Source organism: Ammospiza caudacuta, chromosome 1, assembly GCF_027887145.1.
Source record: "Ammospiza caudacuta isolate bAmmCau1 chromosome 1, bAmmCau1.pri, whole genome shotgun sequence".
Classification (NCBI taxonomy): Eukaryota; Metazoa; Chordata; class Aves; order Passeriformes; family Passerellidae; genus Ammospiza; species Ammospiza caudacuta.
Genome location: NC_080593.1, coordinates 4,741,946 through 4,763,066, shown reverse-complemented (window position 1 = coordinate 4,763,066; position 21,121 = coordinate 4,741,946). Strand labels below are relative to the sequence as shown.

Sequence of the window (21,121 nt, the reverse complement as noted above, 5' to 3'; positions counted from 1 at the left end):
CAACAGACACAAGAAATTTCTCTACACTGGCAAAACAACCCAGCCCTGCTGATGCTGGGTTCAGGTTTGCTTTATGGAGTGGAGCCACAGGACTTGGCTGTGACATGAACCTTCCACAAATCCCAATTGAAATGCTCTGCCTCCAGCTCATCCGTGACAAAAGCACACAGTTCTTGCCTGCAACAGGGAGAGCTTTTAAATCTCTTCCATTTTTACTGAATTACTGTCAATTCACCCAGGTGTTGGGGGTTTGGCAGCACGGATGGGCTTCCAGCATGTTACCTAACGCCGCTCCCAACGCTGGGTTTCAAAAATCTGAAAATTCATTTTAACAACCACCCCCAAGGCTGCTAAACTTAGAGAAGCAGAACATCACCACCAACCACTGAATTTCTGCTGCCAAGTTTCCCCCTCTTCTTCTTCTCCTTTCTCCTGTGAAGAGGAGCTGACTGGTGGCACTCTGCAGGTCTGTATCCCCAGTTCCACTGTGATGGAGCCAAACCCCAGTGCTGACACACAGGGTGGCAAAGCTGCCAAATCAGGATTTTGAACTCTATTTAACTTCTCTGTGCACACAAGTCAGTGAAAATCTGTACAGGCTTCTTCACTGTTAATGGAGTCCCCAAAATTCATGTCATCCTACAGCACCTGTGATTCCTCCACCAATTTGTAAGACAAACCCACTTTCTTTATTTATATGCACACAGGACAAAGCCACACTTAAATTTTTTATTATCAAGTATTATTTTATCCAAAAAAAAACCCACCAAACCCAAAAACTATTCAAGTACAAGATGCCCTCACCTCAAACTTTATCAACAAAAAAAGGAAAATTCTCCTGTTCCTCAGCACCTGGTAAGGACCAGGCACAGCAATATTTTCTTTTTTCAGATATGGAAATGGTTCTAGCAACAGTTTGAATACTTGATCATTCTTGAAAAAGTCCCTTCAGATTTTTAAGTGCTGCATTATTTAGGACCCCTCCAAGCAAGCCAAATGACTGAACTGAAAGCACCAATGATGGCAGAAAGCCTTGTCTGGAAGACAATTTTTGCCAAATGAGGACGAGCAGAGATGAGCAGGACACTGCCTCTTTCAGCCACACATCCACAGCTGAGAGCCAACAGAACAGCTGGCTCAGCTTCTCCTGAAAAAGGCTGAAATGGATGGTGAAAACACAGTGCTGTTTGTGAATAAACACAGAAAAAAACCAAACCAAACCAATAAAACACCCCAGGCAGCAGAGAGGGGAGTCAGTGATGGGCAGGGAGTGCCCTGGGACATCTCCTGGCACCACACAGGGCAGGAATAGCGAGATGTGGGCACTCCAGCAACCAAGGCAAGTGGCATATTTGGCCACTTGGACCAAAAGGCAGCTCATTGCTATTATTTCCTGTGAGTGTTCCAAGGGCTGCATTTATCCTCTGGGAAGTGCTATAAATAAATGGGATGTTTTCCAGAGGGAAGGGCGTTCGTGGTCACTTCTACCCAAACATTGCCAAAGAAGTATCTTAAAGTCCAGCATCCAAGCCCTCCCTTCAGCTGACAGGTTTTGTTTCTAGAATTAAAAATCCTATAATTAAAATGTCAATTCTATAATTAAGTCAAGTTTTAATTCTAGAATTAAAACTAAAATTTTCTAGAATAAAAAATTCTAGCAAATACTTGATGGTCCCTTTCACTACAACACAAATCATGTTCATATTAATTTCTCTTGTCCATTTATTATTTTTGCTATTATTTATCATGCAGCACAACTGATTACAGAGAAGTTAATCCAAGAAGACTTTGCAAAGAAAACAACAATTTACAGGTGTTTTAGTTGCTTAGTAAGCTTGGAATTTGGTGGGTTTTTAAACATGTTTTTGGATACTGGGCCCAAACAGTTATTTTATCACCTGAGGGAAATATTCTGTGTCTATTTCATTCCAGCACAAGACCATCAAACCTCAATCAATGTTTGACTGCTCTGAACGAATAAATAAAAAGCAAAACCAAAAGTTTTCAAAGATATGTGCCCACTGGACTTGGCAGTGATTTCCACAAGTGCAACATTTTCTCAGCTATTTGAAAATACAGGATGCAGCTTCCCAGACAATCACAGTTGCTGTACACATATGGTCCTAATTAAAGCAAGAAAAGGAGTTTATTCCTGTACAACACCTCCCAGCAGCAGCAGCTGCCAATCACCTGGTAACTCTGAACCTGTTTTCCACTCAGGATTCTTATGCCTTTGAAACTTGTTATTATTATCCAAAAGAGAAACCTTTACTGACCTTATTAGCAGAAGAGAAGATAAAGCCATTTATTACTGGAAGGCTTTCATACAAGGACCACCTACAGAGGGACTTCAGAAACCATCTTCATAACAAAAATTGCAGTTTTTTTTTTTTTTTAAAGAGCAGCATGTATTGGGCTGACAATTACTGGAAAACAGTTTAAAAACAGCACCATGAAGTTTTGTTTTCCCATCTGACGCCACCTGGTATTTTAAGTGGCCAGTGGAAACATTTTACTTCAGCCTTTCACCATCAGCAAAAGAAAAAAAAAATCAAGTTGTTTTGTTTGTTTTTGTTAATTACTATTGTTTGCTGAAAAAATACTGAATTTTTTACCTATGAACTTCTAAAATTATTTCGGGTGAATTCCAACACCCTCTATCCACAGCACAAGGATAAACAAAGCCTAAACTAAGCAGATATTAACCTTAACAGCAACTCAGGATTATCTCAGCACATTCTGCAAGGAGTCAGCCCAGAAATATTTTACTCTTATCTGTCTTTTAGTGCCCACTGAAGGTATTTCCAAAATAAAACCAGAGTTACTTCTGTGTTTTGGCATAAACAATACTGAGATAAATGCACACCCTTGCAGACCAGCATCCCCCTTTCTCCAGGGGCTGCAGACTGGTTTGTCCAGGCTGAGTGCCAGGTCACCTTGCTAAAAATTGTCCTGCTGTGTCCTCCTGGTCACCACCACAAGGTCACCTTGCACATTTCCAGGAGTGGTTTCACATTCACAGCTTACATCCCTGCTAATATTACTGGAAATTTTTCCTGTGCTTTATTCTGCTTTGCTTGATTTTATTCCTAGGGGGGTTTGTGTTGGTTTTTTGTTTCCTTGGATTGGGGAGAACAGGTAATTATTTTTTATGTTGTAAAGCCATAATCAATATTTTTAGATGTACAATTTAAGAAGATTGCAAATGTTATTTGAGGAGGATTTGGTGGAATAAATAATTTTGGGTGATGAGGGAAAGAACCAGAACCATCTGGGACATCAGAAATTCACCACTGTGGAAGCGGTATTTGAACAGAACCACAGCTGCACATGGTCAACAAAAAGTTCTGTACTTCAGGGCTTAATCCAGCATATCACACAAAATGAAATGGCAGAGTTTCATTCTATTTAGGGCTTTTTCTGAAAAGACACTTTGGAAAAATTATAAATCAAAACCTCCTTGTGATCTGTTGTTTTTAGTTACTGAATGCTGCTCCGCATGCTGTGGCAATGGCACCTGGCTGAGGGACACCTGGTCCTCAGGAATCTGCTGAGGCTGCTCCCAGCACCTGGGCCAGGTTTGCTCTGAAAGCTCATTTTTCTCCTCTGAATATTATTACAGTTTTGTATCATGAGCTAGTAACAGCATTTAGCTCTTATGTTTCGATAAACAACTGATTGATTTAAAGGTACTGAAAAGGATCCATCACTGCTACAAGTGACATTTTTAAAAACATTCTGCTCTCAGAGCTCCCCTGCCTGCCAGAAGGATGCTAAACAGGTGATTTATAATGATGTGCAGCAGCACAAGTAAATACAGGCATGAGACCTGAACAGATTCCTATTTCAGAGACCTGAACAGATTCCTATTTCAAAACTGTCACGTTTGATTTCCAGTTTTGTTCAGATTTTTGTCTTTTCTTCATCATGACACGTTTACCAAGGGGAAAGTGGAGGCAACTCTAGGGTAACATGCTGAGCACCAATAAATATGAAAGATTTACAGGAAAAAATCCCCAAACTATCCTAAGAGTAACACTGAATGCTCTTTGTAGCAATACTGGTTAGCATGTAATTAGTGTGTACAATTAGCCATTAGCAACCTTCCCAGCAGAGACAGGAAGAATTTGCTGGAGTGTTTCAGATTTCTTAGAGGGTAGGGATAAAAAAAAGGCATTTGAATTTCAGGGCCAAGTTTGCATTAAGCTGTCAGTTTTATCATGGTAATCTGGAGCCAGGAACATTCATGTATTCAATCCACTCTAAAATTCAGAGGGACACTTCCTGCTTTTTCTTAGGTTTCACTTTCAATCTCCATTAAACTTCACCGTACATCCTTCTCTGACATATTTAATCTCAACACAAGAGGGAATCTTCCAGAAAGACAGGAGCTGATGCAATGTGAGGGAGAAGGAAGCCCACAACTCTGCACTCATGATAAACCCGATTAAACAAATCCAGTTAAAATCTCATTCCTTTGTGGATAAGCACAGACCTCCACACAGATGCAAATTGTTTTCCAGTTATGCTGTAAACCCCCTCCTTCTGGGACTTTCCAATTTATGTCAATGTGTAATTAGCAAATGAATTGCTCTGCAGATTGCATTCAGTATTCTTTTCCTTTTCTTTTCTTAATTCCCCAACTAACATAACCTTCCCCCCTTTCTCCACTAGCAAAACTCTCCAAATCACTTTCAACTTGTGGATTCTCAACAAAATCAGCTTCACATCATAAAAAGTAATGAGAACTGGCAGCTGGCCAGCAAATGACTTGGCAAAGGTAATCATCTTGCAGCACCCAGCACAGGAAAAGGGTCAGTGAGTTCAGGATAAATACAAGTACAAACACTTGATGTGTTCCGTTGTAATGAAATTTTACCTTTCCTTCCTCTACTGCCCCATTTCCATCCCTGGAAATGCTCAAGGCCAGGCTGGAGGGGCTTGGGGCAACCTGATCTAGTGGAAGGTGTCCCTGCCCATGGTGGGGTTGGAGCTGGATGATGCTGAATGTCCTTTGCAATCCAAACCATTCTATGACTGATGACACACAGTTCATATGCTGAAACACAATCAGCGTTTGTAACACTGGTTTTCAGTACCTTTAAAGGTTGCATCAGTTATAACAAATGCAAATTGCTGCCAGTTAATCCTGTTTAGGAACTCCCAGATAAACAGTTTTGGAAACCATTTCTTCACAGGTTATGCAGGTCACCTGTATGAGGCATGAGGAAATATTTCCTTTAACCCAAATGTGACTTTCTGCCTTTCACTCTGAAGCCAAGCTCTGGGAAGAGCCCTGGAGTACTTACTCTATTATTCTGGCTATTTTTCATGCATCTCCTCCCTTTAAATACAGCACAACATCCACAGGAGGTGATAAAAGACCTTTATTTTCCTATATTTCACACATAGAACATCTCTCCTTATGACTGCTCCTACATCACCAACTTCCCAGGAGACAAATCTGTCCCTACAGCACAGTCCAGGGTTCCTCCTCAGCCCCAAACATCAACTGTCCACAGAACCAGAAAACTTGGAAAAGATTTCTGAGGTAGAGTCCAACCTTTAACCCAGCAGTGACACCAGAATTATCCCTGGGTAATTCTGCCACCAAACACCTCAGCCCAGGGAGCTTCAACAGCATCAGAGCACAGAGACAGCTGCTGCAGTCCAGATCTTCTGAGGAGAAGATAAAAAGGCAAGAAAGCAAAACAAGGCAAGGGAGAGAATTTTAAAAAACCCCAAAAGGTCAAAGATTAATTCCAAAAATCCCTGTGAAATACATACTTGAAGTGTTTTCCCTGAAATGCTTCACTTTACACTGCATTCATCAAATTGTTAATGTGTATTTTTAACCAATTTTAGTTGAAAGGAGTCCCATAAGCCCATTTGTAAAAATTTTTAAGGGTTTTGTGAAGGCACAATGAGATACTTTACAATTGTACCCTTCTCTCCAGGTGATAAATGTCAGACCTTTCTTTGTGCTTGGCTGAAGCAAGGATATAAATGATTAAATATTTTCTAGGAATGTGTCACTATTGACCTCTCCTCTGCAGAATGCCTCTATATGACAATCACTAGGGGAAAACTGGCAAACCTCACACTGCAAACCAAGTTTAAAATCTACACCCACCATTCTGAGCTTCACTGAGCTGGACCTGCTGCAGAAACACCAGGAGGCCACAAAAAAAAACCTCTGAGAGCTGGAGAACCTCTGGCATGGAGACAAATTGTCACAGACATCTTTTATGGAAAATCCTGTCCTTAGGATTTTTCCTCCTGAGAAGCTGAAAGGCCTCAGGAACAAAATGTAAACATTGATTATCTGCTGCTGTGGAATGCAACAGGGGCATCTGGGATTGGTCTCATGTGATCGTTTCTAATTAATGGCCAATCACAGTCAGCTGCCTCGGACAGACAGCCGGAGCCACAAACCTTTGTTATCATTCTTTGCTATTCTGTCCTTAGCCAGCCTTCTGATGAAACCTTTTCTTCTATTCTTTTAGTATAGTTTTAATGTAATATATATCATAAAATAATAAATCAGCTTCTGAAACATGGAGTCAGATCCTCATCTCTGCCCTCATCCAAGAACCCCTGTGAACACCCTCAACAACAAGCAGAGGGTTGGGGCTGTTCACCTGGAGAAAAGAAGGTTCTGGAAGATCTCAGAGCCCCCTCCAGTGCCTTAAAGGGCTCCAAGAGAGCTGGAGAGGGACTGAGGACAAGGAACAATGACAGGAAAAAAGAGAATTGCTTAAAACTGCCAGAGGGCTGGGTTAGGTGGGATATTAGGGAGAAATTCTTCTCAGGGAGGGTGGGGATGCCCTGGCACAGGTGCCCAGAGCAGCTGTGGCTGCCCCTGGATCCCTGGCAGTGCCCAAGGCCAGGCTGGACAGGGCTTGGAGCAGCCTGGGACAGTGGGAGGTGTCCCTGCCATGGCAGGGGTGGCACTGTTTCAGTTTTAAGGTTCCCTCCAACCCAAAGGCTCCTGTGATCCTGTGAGAGCTTTCCTGGAATTGGATCCCTGGTAACCACACGGACGTGCACTCATGGGGAACCAATGCAAGTATGTAAATATTCAGGCATGAAAATACAAGACAGCTTTTGTGGACAGAAATAAAGCAGCACTGTCTGCCAATTGTTAAATGCATGCTCAGAACGACTTTGTCGAAAATTTGTATCTTTTATAAAAACTCTTTACTAACATTGCTTCAAAAAAAAACCTCACACCTGAATTTTTCTACATGTGTCCACTGTAAGAGCAGCTTTGTGGCACAATTTCTTTATGTGATTATGAGGATGGAAACTGATTTATCTCCCCCAAAGTGTTCCCAAAGGCAGGAATTCACCCTCAAGAGCTGGAAGCACATCCCTCCCCCTGGCTCCCAGAGACCAAGGGAGGAGTCCCACACACCAAGGGAACAGCCAAGCTTTGCAAATCATCAAATAAACAAGAAAGTTTCAAATTTTACTGCTGATTACAGCAGGCCAGGAAACAGCAAGGTTCTTTTTACTGCCAATTCCGCTGGGAATGCTGGAGGACAAGGCAGGAAGCAGAGAGCTGCGGGGGTGGGGAGAGCAGGGCGGCGAATAAAAATCAATATTTCCCTTGCTACCAGCAAAATAAGCTTTGCAACAGTGGCAGCAAACAGCTGGCCAGCTACTCAGCACAGAGGACTTGGCTTTAAACAATATCATCAATATGCAAACTGTAACTGCAGGCTGAGGTTCAGGAAATATTTGCCTCCTACAAACCTGTTCTGATATTTTAGAAACATTTGAAAAGTTATATACACATTAGATTTTGATCAGGCATCCATTATTTGGGGCTGCTCCTCTGTACAAAATAGGTCCTGCAGAGTCATATTTTCCCCATCTGTCAGGCTTTACATATATTAATAAACATTGAGAAGAGACTAACAGCTTCTCGAAAACATAAATAAAGGAAAAAAAAAACTCATTTCAACCCCCAACAACCTTAGAATCCAAGTCTATCATGTATTTATTCAGCTTTAACTCACCATAAATTTTCTAGATAATAGAATTCTCATTTCTAGTGCAGCCAATCACTTCTAATAATTGGGTTCTTCTTTTTACAAATCATACTTTATTATCTTGTACAAAGAAAACAATAAGTGGCACTTTGCAAGTGATCATTTTGATAACAGGCTGAATAAAACCCACAAGCTTTAGAACAGGACTTTCTCTGCTCATTTGGTTAAAGTTGATATTTTTACTGCTTGTATCTGTGTTACACAGTAGCAGCTGGCACTGAAAGGACTGAACTGTATAAGACTCTTAGACTTTTTTTTTTCTTGTTTTACAGCAAACATTCCAGAAATACAAAAAAAAGGCCAAAATTATACCACAGCAGAGCACATGGAAGATATTTTCACTCAGATCTATTTAGATGCTACTTATGCTTTCCATATCCATCCCATCCATGTCCATTTCATGGCTCAACTTCTCTAAGTAAAAATAAAGCAAGCTCTCCTCAAACTCCAGCAAAAACAGAATTTATAGATGATTAACATTTCCAGCATGAAACTCTTGGAAGTGTCTGTGGTGACATTAAAGCACAAAAGGCTTCTTTGCTCTGGGAATTCAGCAAATCATTCAAACCCAGTGAGATGTTTGAGCTGAGCACTGAAAACAGAGTTTAGATCAGGAACATCCACTAGAACCAACTCATGGAGCCCTAGGAGATGTTGCTGAGAGATTTTTCCAGCCAGGTTTCCACTGCTGAGAAGCATGGGATGGTCTGCAATCCTCACCAGCAATCCAGATGTGATCTTTATAAACATCTAAACTGTTGCAGTTGTATCAGCCCTTCTCCTGTTTCAGCTTGGGAGATTCCATCCCTTTCTGGAAATAATTCTGAGCTGGGATAAGGGGACACACAAAGTGTGTGGGCAGAGACGCTCAGACTCCATCAGGAGTGGTCAGGGCAGGCTGGGAGCCCATCCCAAACACCAAAATTCTTCCCTGTGTCCCCACCAGGCTCTTGGGGCTCCAGAGGCTCCAAAGGCAGGACTGCAGTCCCTGCTCCATCCCCCACACAGGCTGGAGCACTCGGGCTGCTCTCGGCTCCCTCCTGGTCCCACACACATCCACATTCCACATTCCCCTGCCCTCCCGGCGAGATGTATCCCCCAGGCAGGGAGGAGGAAGAGGGATGAGCCACATTTTCCCTCACTGATTCACACAGCAGGCAAAACCTAGGCAAGAATGGAGATAATTAGACCTGTCTTTGCTTTTCCTTTTTTTTTTTTTTTTTTTTTTTTAAGAAAATGTTAGCTCTTGTTGACAGAAAAACTTCAAATTGTCTAATTCTCTGTTGGCTGGGCATGAGAAATGGATAAATTCAAACCCTAAAGTTATCATTTCCATAGGCAGGATTGCTCAAAATTGGATTTTTAATTGGAAATGTAATACTGAGCTCCAACCATGGTGGTCATTGCCAAAAATTCAAAATTCAAAAGTGCACTTCCTTACAGAGAGAAGAACTAAGATTTGGCATACACATAAAAATTATGGGATAGATCTAATTTTCAACCACTCTCATGTCAGAGTGGTAACTTTTAAAGGACAGTCAAGCTCATAAATCAAGCATTCCACGAAGGGAAAATAAGCTTCCCACAGTCCAACCTATCTATGAGGGCAACAGGAAAGTCCTTCACAACAATGCCCAAGTCAGGCAGTTTCATTTCTCTTGGCCTTTTGCCTTCTCAGCATTTCAGTTTTTATCCCCTTACAGAAACACAAATGGAGCTGTTATCCAGAGGCTCATTTGGAATGTTCAGCTTCAACTCTGAGAGCTGAAGCGTGGCATCGATCACACTGCATTTTACTGATTATGTCAGAAAATGCTATTTGCATTTCTGAATACTGAATTAACAAAATGTAGGTCAACTTTGTTGAGTTTCTTTTTTTTTCCTTTTTTTTTTAAAGGCATGTTAAACTTCTGAACACTTTAGTTAAATCACCACATTGAATCCAGTATGAATTTCAGGTGACAACAAGCACTGGGAAGAAATGATCACACTGCAGGTTATAAAGTGAATATTTGATATTTAGGTAAATTATCATTCCCATCTGCCAGTGCACTTCTGCCTGTTAACTGGGACCCTAAATCAAACCTTGGGTTACTACAGACTCCCTGGAACATAAAACCTACTGTATGGCTACTCTGGTCTCATATAACAGCTATGTCATTAGTTAATGATTTAAAATTTTACCCTCTGCAAGCAATTCACATTCCAGTGGATTGCTGGAGTGGTTTCCAAATCTTTTTTTTTTTTTTTTTCTTTCTTCTCCCCTTTAAATGCTACTTTAGTGTTAAAATTCTGAAGTCAATATTATAAAAATCTGTTGAGACAATGTCTCAGGATCATTAACATATGTTCAAGTGTTTGAGTACTTTGAATTCGGGTGATGTAATGGCAAAAAAGTACATTCAAAATATTTTCAGCTATATTCAAAATGGTTTTTTCATTGAAGACACAATTAAAGACATTTATTTTGGCTTTTAACTTGAGATCTTCAGAACTCTTTATTTAAAATTATAATGAGTATTGCTCTCATTGCTGGTTTTTTCCAACTCTATTTGAAAGAAAAGAAGGTAAAAAAGTTTGTGAAAACATCCCCAGAGACTCATTCACACTGTGATTTTAAAAAAACTCTAATGGTTCAGGTTCCATTGTGAACCTTTTGCATACAATTTATTGCAGAAGACAATTCACACCTGTAGGGACACTAAAACATTCTGTTACTCTAAATAACTGAAAACAGACACTCAGCTGACAGGAAAATTTTAGAGAAGTCAGGAAAGATGGAGCTGAAGAGAGAAAACAAAACACCACAGCCTGAAGGAGGCACCTGAAGGACTGGACTGGCTTTTTACCACTATTGAACTTGGCACCTGGAAACAGCCAAGAATTTGCATCATTTATGAGGATCAAATTAATGCAGGCAGGTAAAAAAAAGGGAAATTTATTTCTTTGGACTGAATGCCTGTTGCCCATCCATGACCACACTCTCAATGTGACACTCAGAGCAGCACTGCTCAGTTTTCTATACATTTAACCATACAGATTTTATATCAGAAGTAATATCAATTAATACAAATTTTAAAATAACCAGTTGATTTTATCTGTGCTGATTTATAAAGATCAACACTTTCACTTTTTCTTCATATTTTTTATTTATATTTTTCTTAGTTGCTCACATTTACCCTGGTTAAAAAAAAACTCCTTTTCACATACTTAGGTCTCCATTTTAGCTTCAAGTTTGTTAATGTTCCCAATTTCCAGAAGTGCCAGATGACCACACCATAAAATATTCTGCAAAGAACTCCTACTTCTGTTACTTAAAAAACTAACAGAGAATTGAATTCTCTGTGAATTTAGTGTCCAAAGAATTTCCAGGCACCTACGAATCACTTCCAGTTGAGAAAATCTAAGTTTCTATTTCCCAGAACTAATTTAACAACACAAATAGGGACCAAACTCCTCCAGCAGCACCAACACCACAGGCATTTGAGAACATTACAATAATAATAATAACAAAATATGATTGTAGCAAACCTTCCATGCTCAGCTTTCATCTTGACAGACAACTAAATCCAGTGCACCACCATGTGGCAACATATTAGGGAATGGTTCACATACCAAGACCTGGTTTTTTCCACCTTCAAAATTTTTTTGCTATTTCTTAAAAAATGAATGTTAACAAATCCTTCTTAGTGTTTAAAAGATCTCCCTTAAGTTGCCACAGTTTCACCCATCTCAAAAGGCTGTTTTTTAATACACCTGGACTAGTAAGAAAAAGCTTGAGCATTTGTAAAACACATTATTTACCTACAAACACAACTGCCCCAGGACCAGAGAAGCAGCTCTGTTTCTTGCCAACCTCACTCCCTCCCACAGGAGAAATCTGGCAAAAGCCTATACTGCACATCGAATTCCTTTTAAAACACAAATACATTTAAAATAAATAAATTAAGCTAAATGCTGGTCTCACATCTGATTAAAAGCTTAAAAAAAATCTTGGGAAAAAATCAAAACCTTGAAGGTATACACATGCATTATTTAGCAGCTGCTCAGTTACTCTGGAACTGCCTCTCTCCAGCTGAACAACAAGAAAATAAATGATTTTTCTTCCACGAGAAACACCAACACAAGGTCTCAACAACCCCAAGAAAACCCTGATTCCCCAAGCCAGCACATGCCACTTAGTACCCTGGAATTTCCTTCTGCAGCCAAATGCTAAACTCAGAGGGAAAAAAAAAACCCAGATTTTCATTAAACTGAACAGCCTTGCCTCACACAGCACAGCGCTGCTGTATTTCACCTTATCACAAAACTCCAGAATTCAGCCTCAGCTGACTCTGGATTTCATGAAACAGAGAGTTAATTCACGATGCCTTCACACATTTGTGAGCCATTTTGTACCAATCCCTGAACCAGCAGCACGGCTGAGTTATCTGGGCTCCCTCTCTGCGCTCCGGGCTCTTTCTCTCGAAGCTCACCGGACCCAAAGGCTCTGAAATCTGACAGAAATTTGGGTGAGGATGGGCAGCCACGCCAGGGAGGCAGGCAGAGCCACGGGCTCCCACAAGCTCCTACCTCCAGCACCGGGAAAACCTGCAGGGGAAGAGGTTGGAGCAAGCAGCGCTCTCCTTGCAGAGCCCAGCACAGACAGAGCCGCGGTTCTCCCGCTGCAAAAGTTGCTCTGGAGCGATGTGAAAGTCTTTCCACAGAGCTCATCGTCAATCCAAACACGTTTAAAAAAAAAATACACACCCTAAAAGCTGAAAAAAAATGGTAATTCACCTCCTGCTTGAAGATGACGCTGAAGTTTGCTCATCTCCAACTCCGGGTCCCCTCCTTCCCCTCTCCCCCAACCCCAAGCCTGAAAAGCTCCTTCTCTGCTAAGAAGACCATCACGATTTTCTGCCAAAGACAAACCAATAGCAAGAACACAATGCACATTATGCAAGTTACTGCAGAGTTATGCAAGTTGGATGCATATTTTCACTCGCTCTGCCGAGGACTCCGAAGCCACTTGTTTGATGTGGATGCCTACTCTTCTTCCCAGCTGTCAAATCTTCCTCTGCTTGTCTCAACTGGCTTTTTTTGCACTAAAATTTCAAGCAGTTGCTGCAGATATTAACAAAGCCCTTCCATTACATACAATAATCTAGGCCATTAAAACCACAACATGTGAGCACAGTATCACACGTGTCTAGCCAAAAACAGGTCTCAGGAGATGTGGTAGGCAGAGCACAGCACCTTATTTACTGCAGGTATCCCATCCTCCACATTGCCAAAACAGAGGAAAGCATCAAAAATCTCTTGAGCCAAACCAGGCCTCGTGGTGGAAGTACCATCTCACAAGCAAAAGGAATTAGAGAGTTACATAAACACTCCTATGCTGAAAATAAGTAATTTTTTTCTCAAACGCCCCCCAAACCTGATGGTTTGGGCTTTTTTTTTTTTTTTGATCTACCTCCATATTTCTGCAGTCAGCACTGGTGAAGCAAGAGACAGATTTCATGTATGGCCTGACAGTCAGAAGCAACTGAGAACAACTTCTCCAACAATATAGGAGCCCTCACTAGTTCCAAGATGAGCCACACAAAAATGCAAGCTTTTTGGGCACTAAATCCATAAATTTCAGGGGAGGAGCTACCAATCTACCATTTCAGACAACTGCTCAGAGATCTGACTGTACCTACCAAGGAACATGGAGATATAACTCGTTACTTCTAATTTCTGCCCTTTCTCCCCCATTTACCAGCACTGCCTGTTACAAAGCATAAAAGTGACATCCAAGTAACTTCCCAAAGCCGTGAACAAGCCCCAAAAACCTGAACCCTCCTCTCACCCACCAGACACGAGAACACAACCACTTACAGCCCCAAGACTGCTCCAAGCCTCTGAAAGCAAACAAGGTTAAAGGCACTCAACAACGAGCAGACTTTGGAGGGAAGCAGCTCCCTCAGGCAGGCTGGATTCATCTCATTTGGGAGTAAAACCCAATCCAAGTGCGATGCCTTACGCAAGCAACAACTATTTATCCAAGGAGTCAAACAGAGCCTGCTTTAACAAGTAGCCTGTGTCTCTTTCTGAGAGGCACAAGTAACCTCCAACAAACCCGAAAGCTGCACAGATTCTCAAATGGGGAGGCAGGGAAGAACATAGGAAAGAAATCTGGTTAAAAAAAAAATAAACAAGGAGAGGGGAAAAGAATTTAAAATCTTTCCAGCGGATATTTCAAAACCTTCCAACACACCCAGCACAGGTATCCCTTCCCTCAAGCAGGGCATAACTGCACAGTGACCACCTTATAAAGTTACCTGCCCAAACATCAAGGAACGAGAGTGGGTTTTTTTTTAATGACAGATGAAATTCGGTATTTAAACACTTTTAACAAGTTCTCAGCTGTATCCAACAAGCAGTTTCAGACACCCTTCACGCAAATACCTTCATCCCACGAAAAAACAAACCCAAAAAACAACAACCAGCCCAAACCCAACAAACCCTCCTCTATTCCCAGCAGCCTGGAGAGGATTAGACGGCCACTGAAGAATGCGAGTTGTTACTACGTGCATTTTTAAACAGAAGGGGAGGAAAAAAAAAATCACGGAGAAAGATAGAAAGCAGCTCACCTTTATCCTGAGTGCAGGACAGGATCTCCTCCTCTTTGGGGTTAGTCACCTGGGTGATAATGGACGGGTTGTCCATGGAAACAGAGTGAGATTCCACCTGGCTATTTCCCTCTCAGAGGCAGGCTTGTGTGCGGAGGGGGTTATTGGGGGGGGAGCGGGTTTGTTTGTTTGTTTAAAAAAAAAATCAAGACGCAGGTTCGTATTTGGAAAAAAAAAAAAAAAAACTATCGGAGAAAAAAAAACCCAAAACAACCAAAACCTCAACAAGCAACTCCTCCAGGAGCGAAACCGAGGGGAAGGGGGTGGGAAGGACGCCAAACGCGATGCCACAGCGGCCTCTTGCCGGCGCCAATTCTGCACGGCGAAGGGGGGGGGGAAAGGAGCGCAAACCTCCCCCCCCCTTTCAAAAAAAGCGAATTAATCCAATTCACCCTTGCGGGAAGCCCGCCGAGCGCTGCCCCCCGAGCCCCCGCCGCCTCCCGAGGCGGGGGAAGAGCCCCCGTCCCTCCGCTCCGCGCCTCCCCCCGCGGCCTCACGCCGCCCCCCGCATCCACCTGAGCCGCCCCTACATTCCCCCCCCCGCCGCCCGCCCCCGCGCTTATCTCATCCCCGCGCCCCCCTTCTTCCCGCGGGCAGCGCTCGGCGGAGCGACGCCGGGCCGCCCCCTCCACCTCCTCCTCCTCTCTCCTCCTCCCCCCGTTCCCGGGTCGCGGGCGAGGAGGGAAGCGCGGCGCGAGGGGAGGAAGGGAGGGGAAAGGGGCCGAGCCGCTCCCCGCGCTGCGCCACAACCCGCCCGCCGCCGCTGCCGCCGCTGCCGCCGCCGCCGCCGCCCCGAGCCCGTGAGCGCGCCCGGCCCGCCCCGCGCCGGGTCCGGAGCGAGGGGCGGGAGCGGCAGCGCCCGGCGGTGCGCGATAAACAACGGGGCGGGGCCGGGCCGGGCCGCGCTGGGCTGGGCCGGGCGGAGCGGGGCGGGCGGCGCGCACAACACCGCGGGGGTGGGGCCGGGGCCGGGCTTGCAGCGGGGGTGGGGCCGGGCAGCCGTGAGGGCGCGGGGCGGGCCCGGCCCGGCCGCCATTTCCCGCCTCGGGCTGCGCGGGAAAAAATAAATCACGGCGGCGGAATTGTTTGGGAGGGAAAAGGGCTGTGGGATCGGCGCTGCTCTGTCAGCCACTGTGTGCTACGTGCGGGATTTCCTCAAACACCTCCCGGGACGGTGATTCCACCACCTCACTGCCGCGTCCTGTCCCTAATATTTAATCAACTTTTCTGTGAAGGAATTGTTCCTAATGTCCAACATAAACCTCCCCTGGCACAATGCGAGGCTGTTCCTTCTCATGCTGTCCCTGTTCCCTGGGAGCAGAGCCACTCCCGTGGCTGTCCCCTCCTGTCAGGGAGTTCAGGGAGTTATGGGGAGCCGCAAGGTCCCCTCTGATCCCCCTTTTCTCCAGGCAGAGCCCCTTTCGAGCTCCCTCAGCCCCTCCTGGTGCTCCAGACCCTTCCCCAGCTCTCTTGGCCATCTCTAGACCTAATATTAATAGATTCTTGAACAGATATAAACCATCTATTAGAAGACATGTGAAGTATTTTTACAGGTGACTGTAAGGTGTCTTTTTCAGAAGCAAGCATGCAGCTCAAATCACAGAATCACTCCATTTGAAAGTCACCACAGTGGGTCACCTTGTTCCCTGTCCCAGCTCCGGCAGAGAAGACCCCAGCAGGGCCATCCCAGAGCACACAGCACAGGATTGTGTCCGGATGGCTCTGGAATATCCCCAGGGAGCGAGACCCCACAGCCTCTCTGGAGGATCTGTTCAGGGTTTGGTCACTGCACAAAAAGTTCTGCCTCATGTCCAGGGGAACTCCCTGGGATCATTCCTGCCCATTCCTCTGGTGCCATTGCTGGGCCTGGGCCCTGCTCCGAGCCCTCCCTGCAGATGCTGACAGACATTGGTGAGATCCCCTCAGTGCATCCTCTCAAGGCTGAACAGCTTTTCCTCAGCTTTTCCTCATAAGAGAGTCCATTAATCTTCCTTGTAGCCTCTGCTGGACCCACCCCAGGAGCTCCATGTCCCTCTTGCACTGCAGAGGTACTGATGGCAGGCTTGGCTGCTTCTCTCACAGCAAATACCCTCTTGTCTTTTTTCTAAAAGGCATGTCTGGTTCTCCAGGAATTCCCAGAGCTGCTGTTTGCTGGTGCATGAGGATATAAATTATGCTGTACCTGTCCTGTTCCCACCCTCCTTGGTACCTGCCATTACCCAGGGCCTCGGGCCCAGTACTGGGGAAAGTACATGGGAAAACCCACCCCAAATAATGGCTCTTTTGTGGGGCTGCCAGAGTGTAGAACCAAGAGAAAACCTTTAAAAAAGCATGGTGGTGTTTTTTACATAAATAAAGAATTGCAACCTCCTGTGCCTCCTAGAAAAAAACAAACTAATGTATATTCAAGCCTCTGTTGTAACCGTGCTACACTAAAGATAGGTATAATTTTATAATTATTTAAATAAATGGGGAAAATCCTTCTGTAGCCAGCATAGACCCAGGCCACATGAATTTTAGTAATATTGGTTACAGTTATCTTCTTTTTGCACTAAAGGGGAAACCGGTGACAATTTACATTAACAAAATATTTTAAAATTTATCTATGAACAGTTTTCCCTAACAGTAACAAAGCCATGGCATTGACTCCCCATCCCTGGAAGTGTCCAAGGCCAGGTTGGACAGGGCTTGGAGTAACCTGGGACAGTGGAAGGTGTCCCTGCCCATGGCAGGGGGTTGGAACTTGGTGATCCTTAAGGTCCCTTCCAACCCCAGCCATTCTGGGATTCTGTGGTTCCTTTCAGCTGCCAAGCTGGATTCCAGAAATGACCATTTTGTTTAATTCCAGCAATTTAAGCAGCTGTTTTTGTTGCAGCTCTTCCTCACTGTGAAAGAAGACTGTGGGCCCAGCCTCGAGGAATTTCTGCTCTGCGCAGTGCCACATCCAGTTTCTGGAGAAAATGACTTAACAGCTCGGGGGCTTTGTTTTGTTCCTGCAGTCAACAGATTTAAACAATTTGCTGCAAGCCTTCAAATCACTGCTGTTTTTTTTTTTTTTTTTCAGTGTAGAAAAAGTCATTCCAAATCTACCTGTGCTTTCTGTCTCCAAAACTAACACTCCCTGCAGAGCAGAGATACCTGTATTGCAGGTTTCTGGGACTCGTATTTTAGGTTTTCCTGTCCTACTCTTTATGACAAACCCTTGCATGGGGAGTGAGCGCGATGCCACTGCTTGCATTGCATCCAGCTGTGCAAGTTCCAACCTGCTCCTGCTTTGGCTCCTCCAGACAAGAACCTTGCAGTTCCAAGCAGTCCCTCACAGGCTGGATTGGGCACAGAGGAGCAGGAGTTGGTACATGTTGGCTGCTGGAATTAGCCCTGCTGCCTGTGAAGGCTGGCAGCTGCTGCTCCTGAGCTATTATGCAGCTTTATCACAGCTCTGGTTGTGTTGTAACCCTGCAAGTGCTTGATCTTTTACCCGCCCAGGCACTGCAGGCATTTTTAATTATCTGAGGGTTCATTTGCATAGGAGCTTTTGCTGAAACAATAAATTCATACCTCTGTTATTATCTGGTATGAGTTTCTGTATCAATATTTATATTTGGGTAAAAACCAAAGAAGCTTCCTGCTACCATTAAGACAAAAGAATTGTTTCAGAGCAGGTTCAGGAGTCAGCCAGCACTAAGAACACATTCCTTTTCTGTGCAGGGAAAGGGAAATTGTAATGTGTGGTGGAAGAACAAGCCTTCCAATGCCTCTTTTCTATGCAGGGATGAGGAGACAGAAACATCTTGTCTGATGAAAAGCACGTTTTGCAAGGCTTGACAAATACAAGGTTCACCTCGAGCCAATGTGGTCTGTGTGATTTTAATGCTGGTAAGATTGTTTCTGCAACTCATGTGGTAAAACTCCAGTCCAACAGCTCCCTGTGTGCTCATCTTCATCAGGAATTTGGTATTTAGTTCAGTTTGGAGGGGTAACTGCTGTTTGTGGTGATATAAAAGGGGGAAGTAGGGTGAGAGGATATGCCAGAGGGGCTGTCTCTCACGGTGCTTTTCCCTTTGCTGCTGCCATGATGCTCCCTCACCCTTCCAGCCTAAGATGGAAGGTAAAAAAGCAGGATACTGGCAGCACACAAGGAGCTGTAGAAAGTCCATACTCCTGCAGGGCAGTGAGAAGCAGAATGGAAGCTGAGGAAATGCAGCTGTTCTCACCCCAGCTGTAACCTCAAACAGGTCCCTTCCCTTGGCTGTGGGATCAGCCTCTCCACCCCCACCACTCCCAGTCCTGTGCCAGTTATGAGAGAGATGTTACAGAATCGAGAGCAATCCACGTTGTATCCTTTCTGGTTTTACTGTAGGAACACTCTGAAGTGTGTACAGTATCTTCTGTCCATGTTTCTTTGTGTGCTACATGAGCTAAATCCTAAATAATCCCACGGAACAAGGGAATGGTTTCATCTCCCTGTCACAGATCAGAGGTGGAGGTACAGACAAAGCAATACTTAGCAAGGAATTGCAGCACCAGCTAATAGGGGATCCAGGTTTTCATCATGACTTCTGACATTTGTCCTTGTTACTAAAATGTGTTCCTCTCTCAATGCCACAGGATGTTTTATAATGGGGGGAGGGGGGTGTTTTTAGCAGAACTGTTCTACATTAAAAGGAAGCATTTATTTTCATTGGTATCAGTTCTGTGAAGTCTTGACCCTGGGCCCACAATGGGAGTTTTATCCTTGACTTTAATGGGAGAACAATCAAGGTCTCGTGATATTACATCCTAAAGAAAGGAAAATACTGCAGTTGGTATCAATAAGATAAATGTCTCATACTTAGTGTAAGCGGCTATATTCTTGCAATAAATGGTTTATTAGATTGATTAAATGTCTTAACTTCACCTCAGCTATTAATCACTTTTGGCAGCTGTTTACTGCTTTGTATACTTTGAAGTAATGGACATTATTCCTTAATTATCTCATTGCAGCTCAGTCATTGTTTCCTACATAGTGCCATTAGAATGGTAAATTGCAACAGTAAAACAGTGTCAATAGGAAGTTATGAAGTTCCCATTTTATGATGCATTCATAAAGTTAACTCAATCTCCTCAAGATGTGGCTGTGATTTCCTCACAGTGACCTATTTGCTATGACAGGAGAGATTCTGATGAGGAAAGAGTTGAGCTTTAAGTGTGCTGGGACTCTGCTTTTACCCAAGTAAAACACAGCATATTCCCTGTTGGAATATATGTGCACATCAGAATTTATTAAACTAGTGCTTGTTTGATCACTTTTGGTTTCACTGAGTGCTGTGAATTCTGAGGATTTTGTGCCTTTGAATACAATGCATTTATTCCTGAGGTAAAAAAAGAGAAAACTCCAAGCAGTGCTGTCATTTAGATGTTACTATTGTCATTCCACAGAAGGATAAGAGAGAACCGAATCAATCAGAAGAAATGGCTGCTTTTAGTTTTATCTCCAGATCTGGCAGCAAGTCATAATGTAGCAGTTGTACAACAATTTCCATTCTGAGTCCCTTTTTCAGTCAACTGTAACTGTCCTGAACTTTAACATTATGAGTTGTCTGTTTCAGGCTGAGTTGTTTGGGTGGAATCAGTATTACTGTCAATCTGAGAAAGAGTCATGAAACTGGCTTTCAAGTACTGTAACAGAAATTGTCTCTCTTCTTTCTCCCAAATAAAGGTTTTTAGGGAAAAAGAACCCTGGAAATTATGAGTTCTAGTGACTTTTTTACTCTCCATGATAGAAAATGTCGTTTCTGACCTTGGACTAAATTAGTGCTGAAGACAAGGGGAACGGGTTTTTTACTAACATTAACAATTTATGTTTAATCCCAAATTTCTGTAGACTGCTAATCCAAAAGCTTTGATTAAGGAATCCAACTAAAATGAAGCCTGGCTGTGCCAGATGTCAGACACCCCCAGGAGATACGATGCCTGAAAAGTGTTCAACCCAGAGGGAAGCAAACATATAATTAAAATGCCTGGCTGTAATTTTGGTTCTGGGTTGAATTCAGCTGGTGACCCAGAGCTGGAAGGCTCTGAGGGCTCATCACCAGGTGACCTACAAGTGACATATCCAGTTCTACCTAACTGCAAATGCTACACCTTTGCAAGGCAGCCTGCTATTTTTTTTTCTTTTCTTTCTTTTGGCAAGCAACCAAATCATCTTCCAGCCTTGTCAGAGGCTGGTGAAAAGTCCCATTCATGTGCTCATTGCATTTTTTAGTTCATCTGGTCAAGCTTAAACCATCTCCTGCTGCCCTAAGGTGCTCCTCTACCTTTTGGAGCTGGAGGGGAGCTGCTGCCAGGATGCAGCTGGCAGGAACATTTGTAACATTTGTAAAGCTCTCCCTCTGTCAAACCCAAGTGACAGAAGGCAGCAGGTTGAGT

General features: G+C 43.6%; 1 protein-coding gene across 3 annotated transcripts in view; it reads right to left on the bottom strand.

Moving 5' to 3' along the window:
* Positions 1-15,150, bottom strand: part of CTDSPL (CTD small phosphatase like) — an 83,899-nt gene extending 68,749 nt beyond the window's left edge. For all 3 annotated transcript variants that reach the window (XM_058806863.1, XM_058806871.1, XM_058806881.1), the window contains exon 1: positions 14,675-15,150. In XM_058806863.1, coding sequence (XP_058662846.1) covers positions 14,675-14,750 — 76 coding nt within the window. In that variant the 5' untranslated portion in view covers positions 14,751-15,150. The remainder of the gene's footprint in view (positions 1-14,674) is intronic.
* Positions 15,151-21,121: the final 5,971 nt, after the last annotated feature.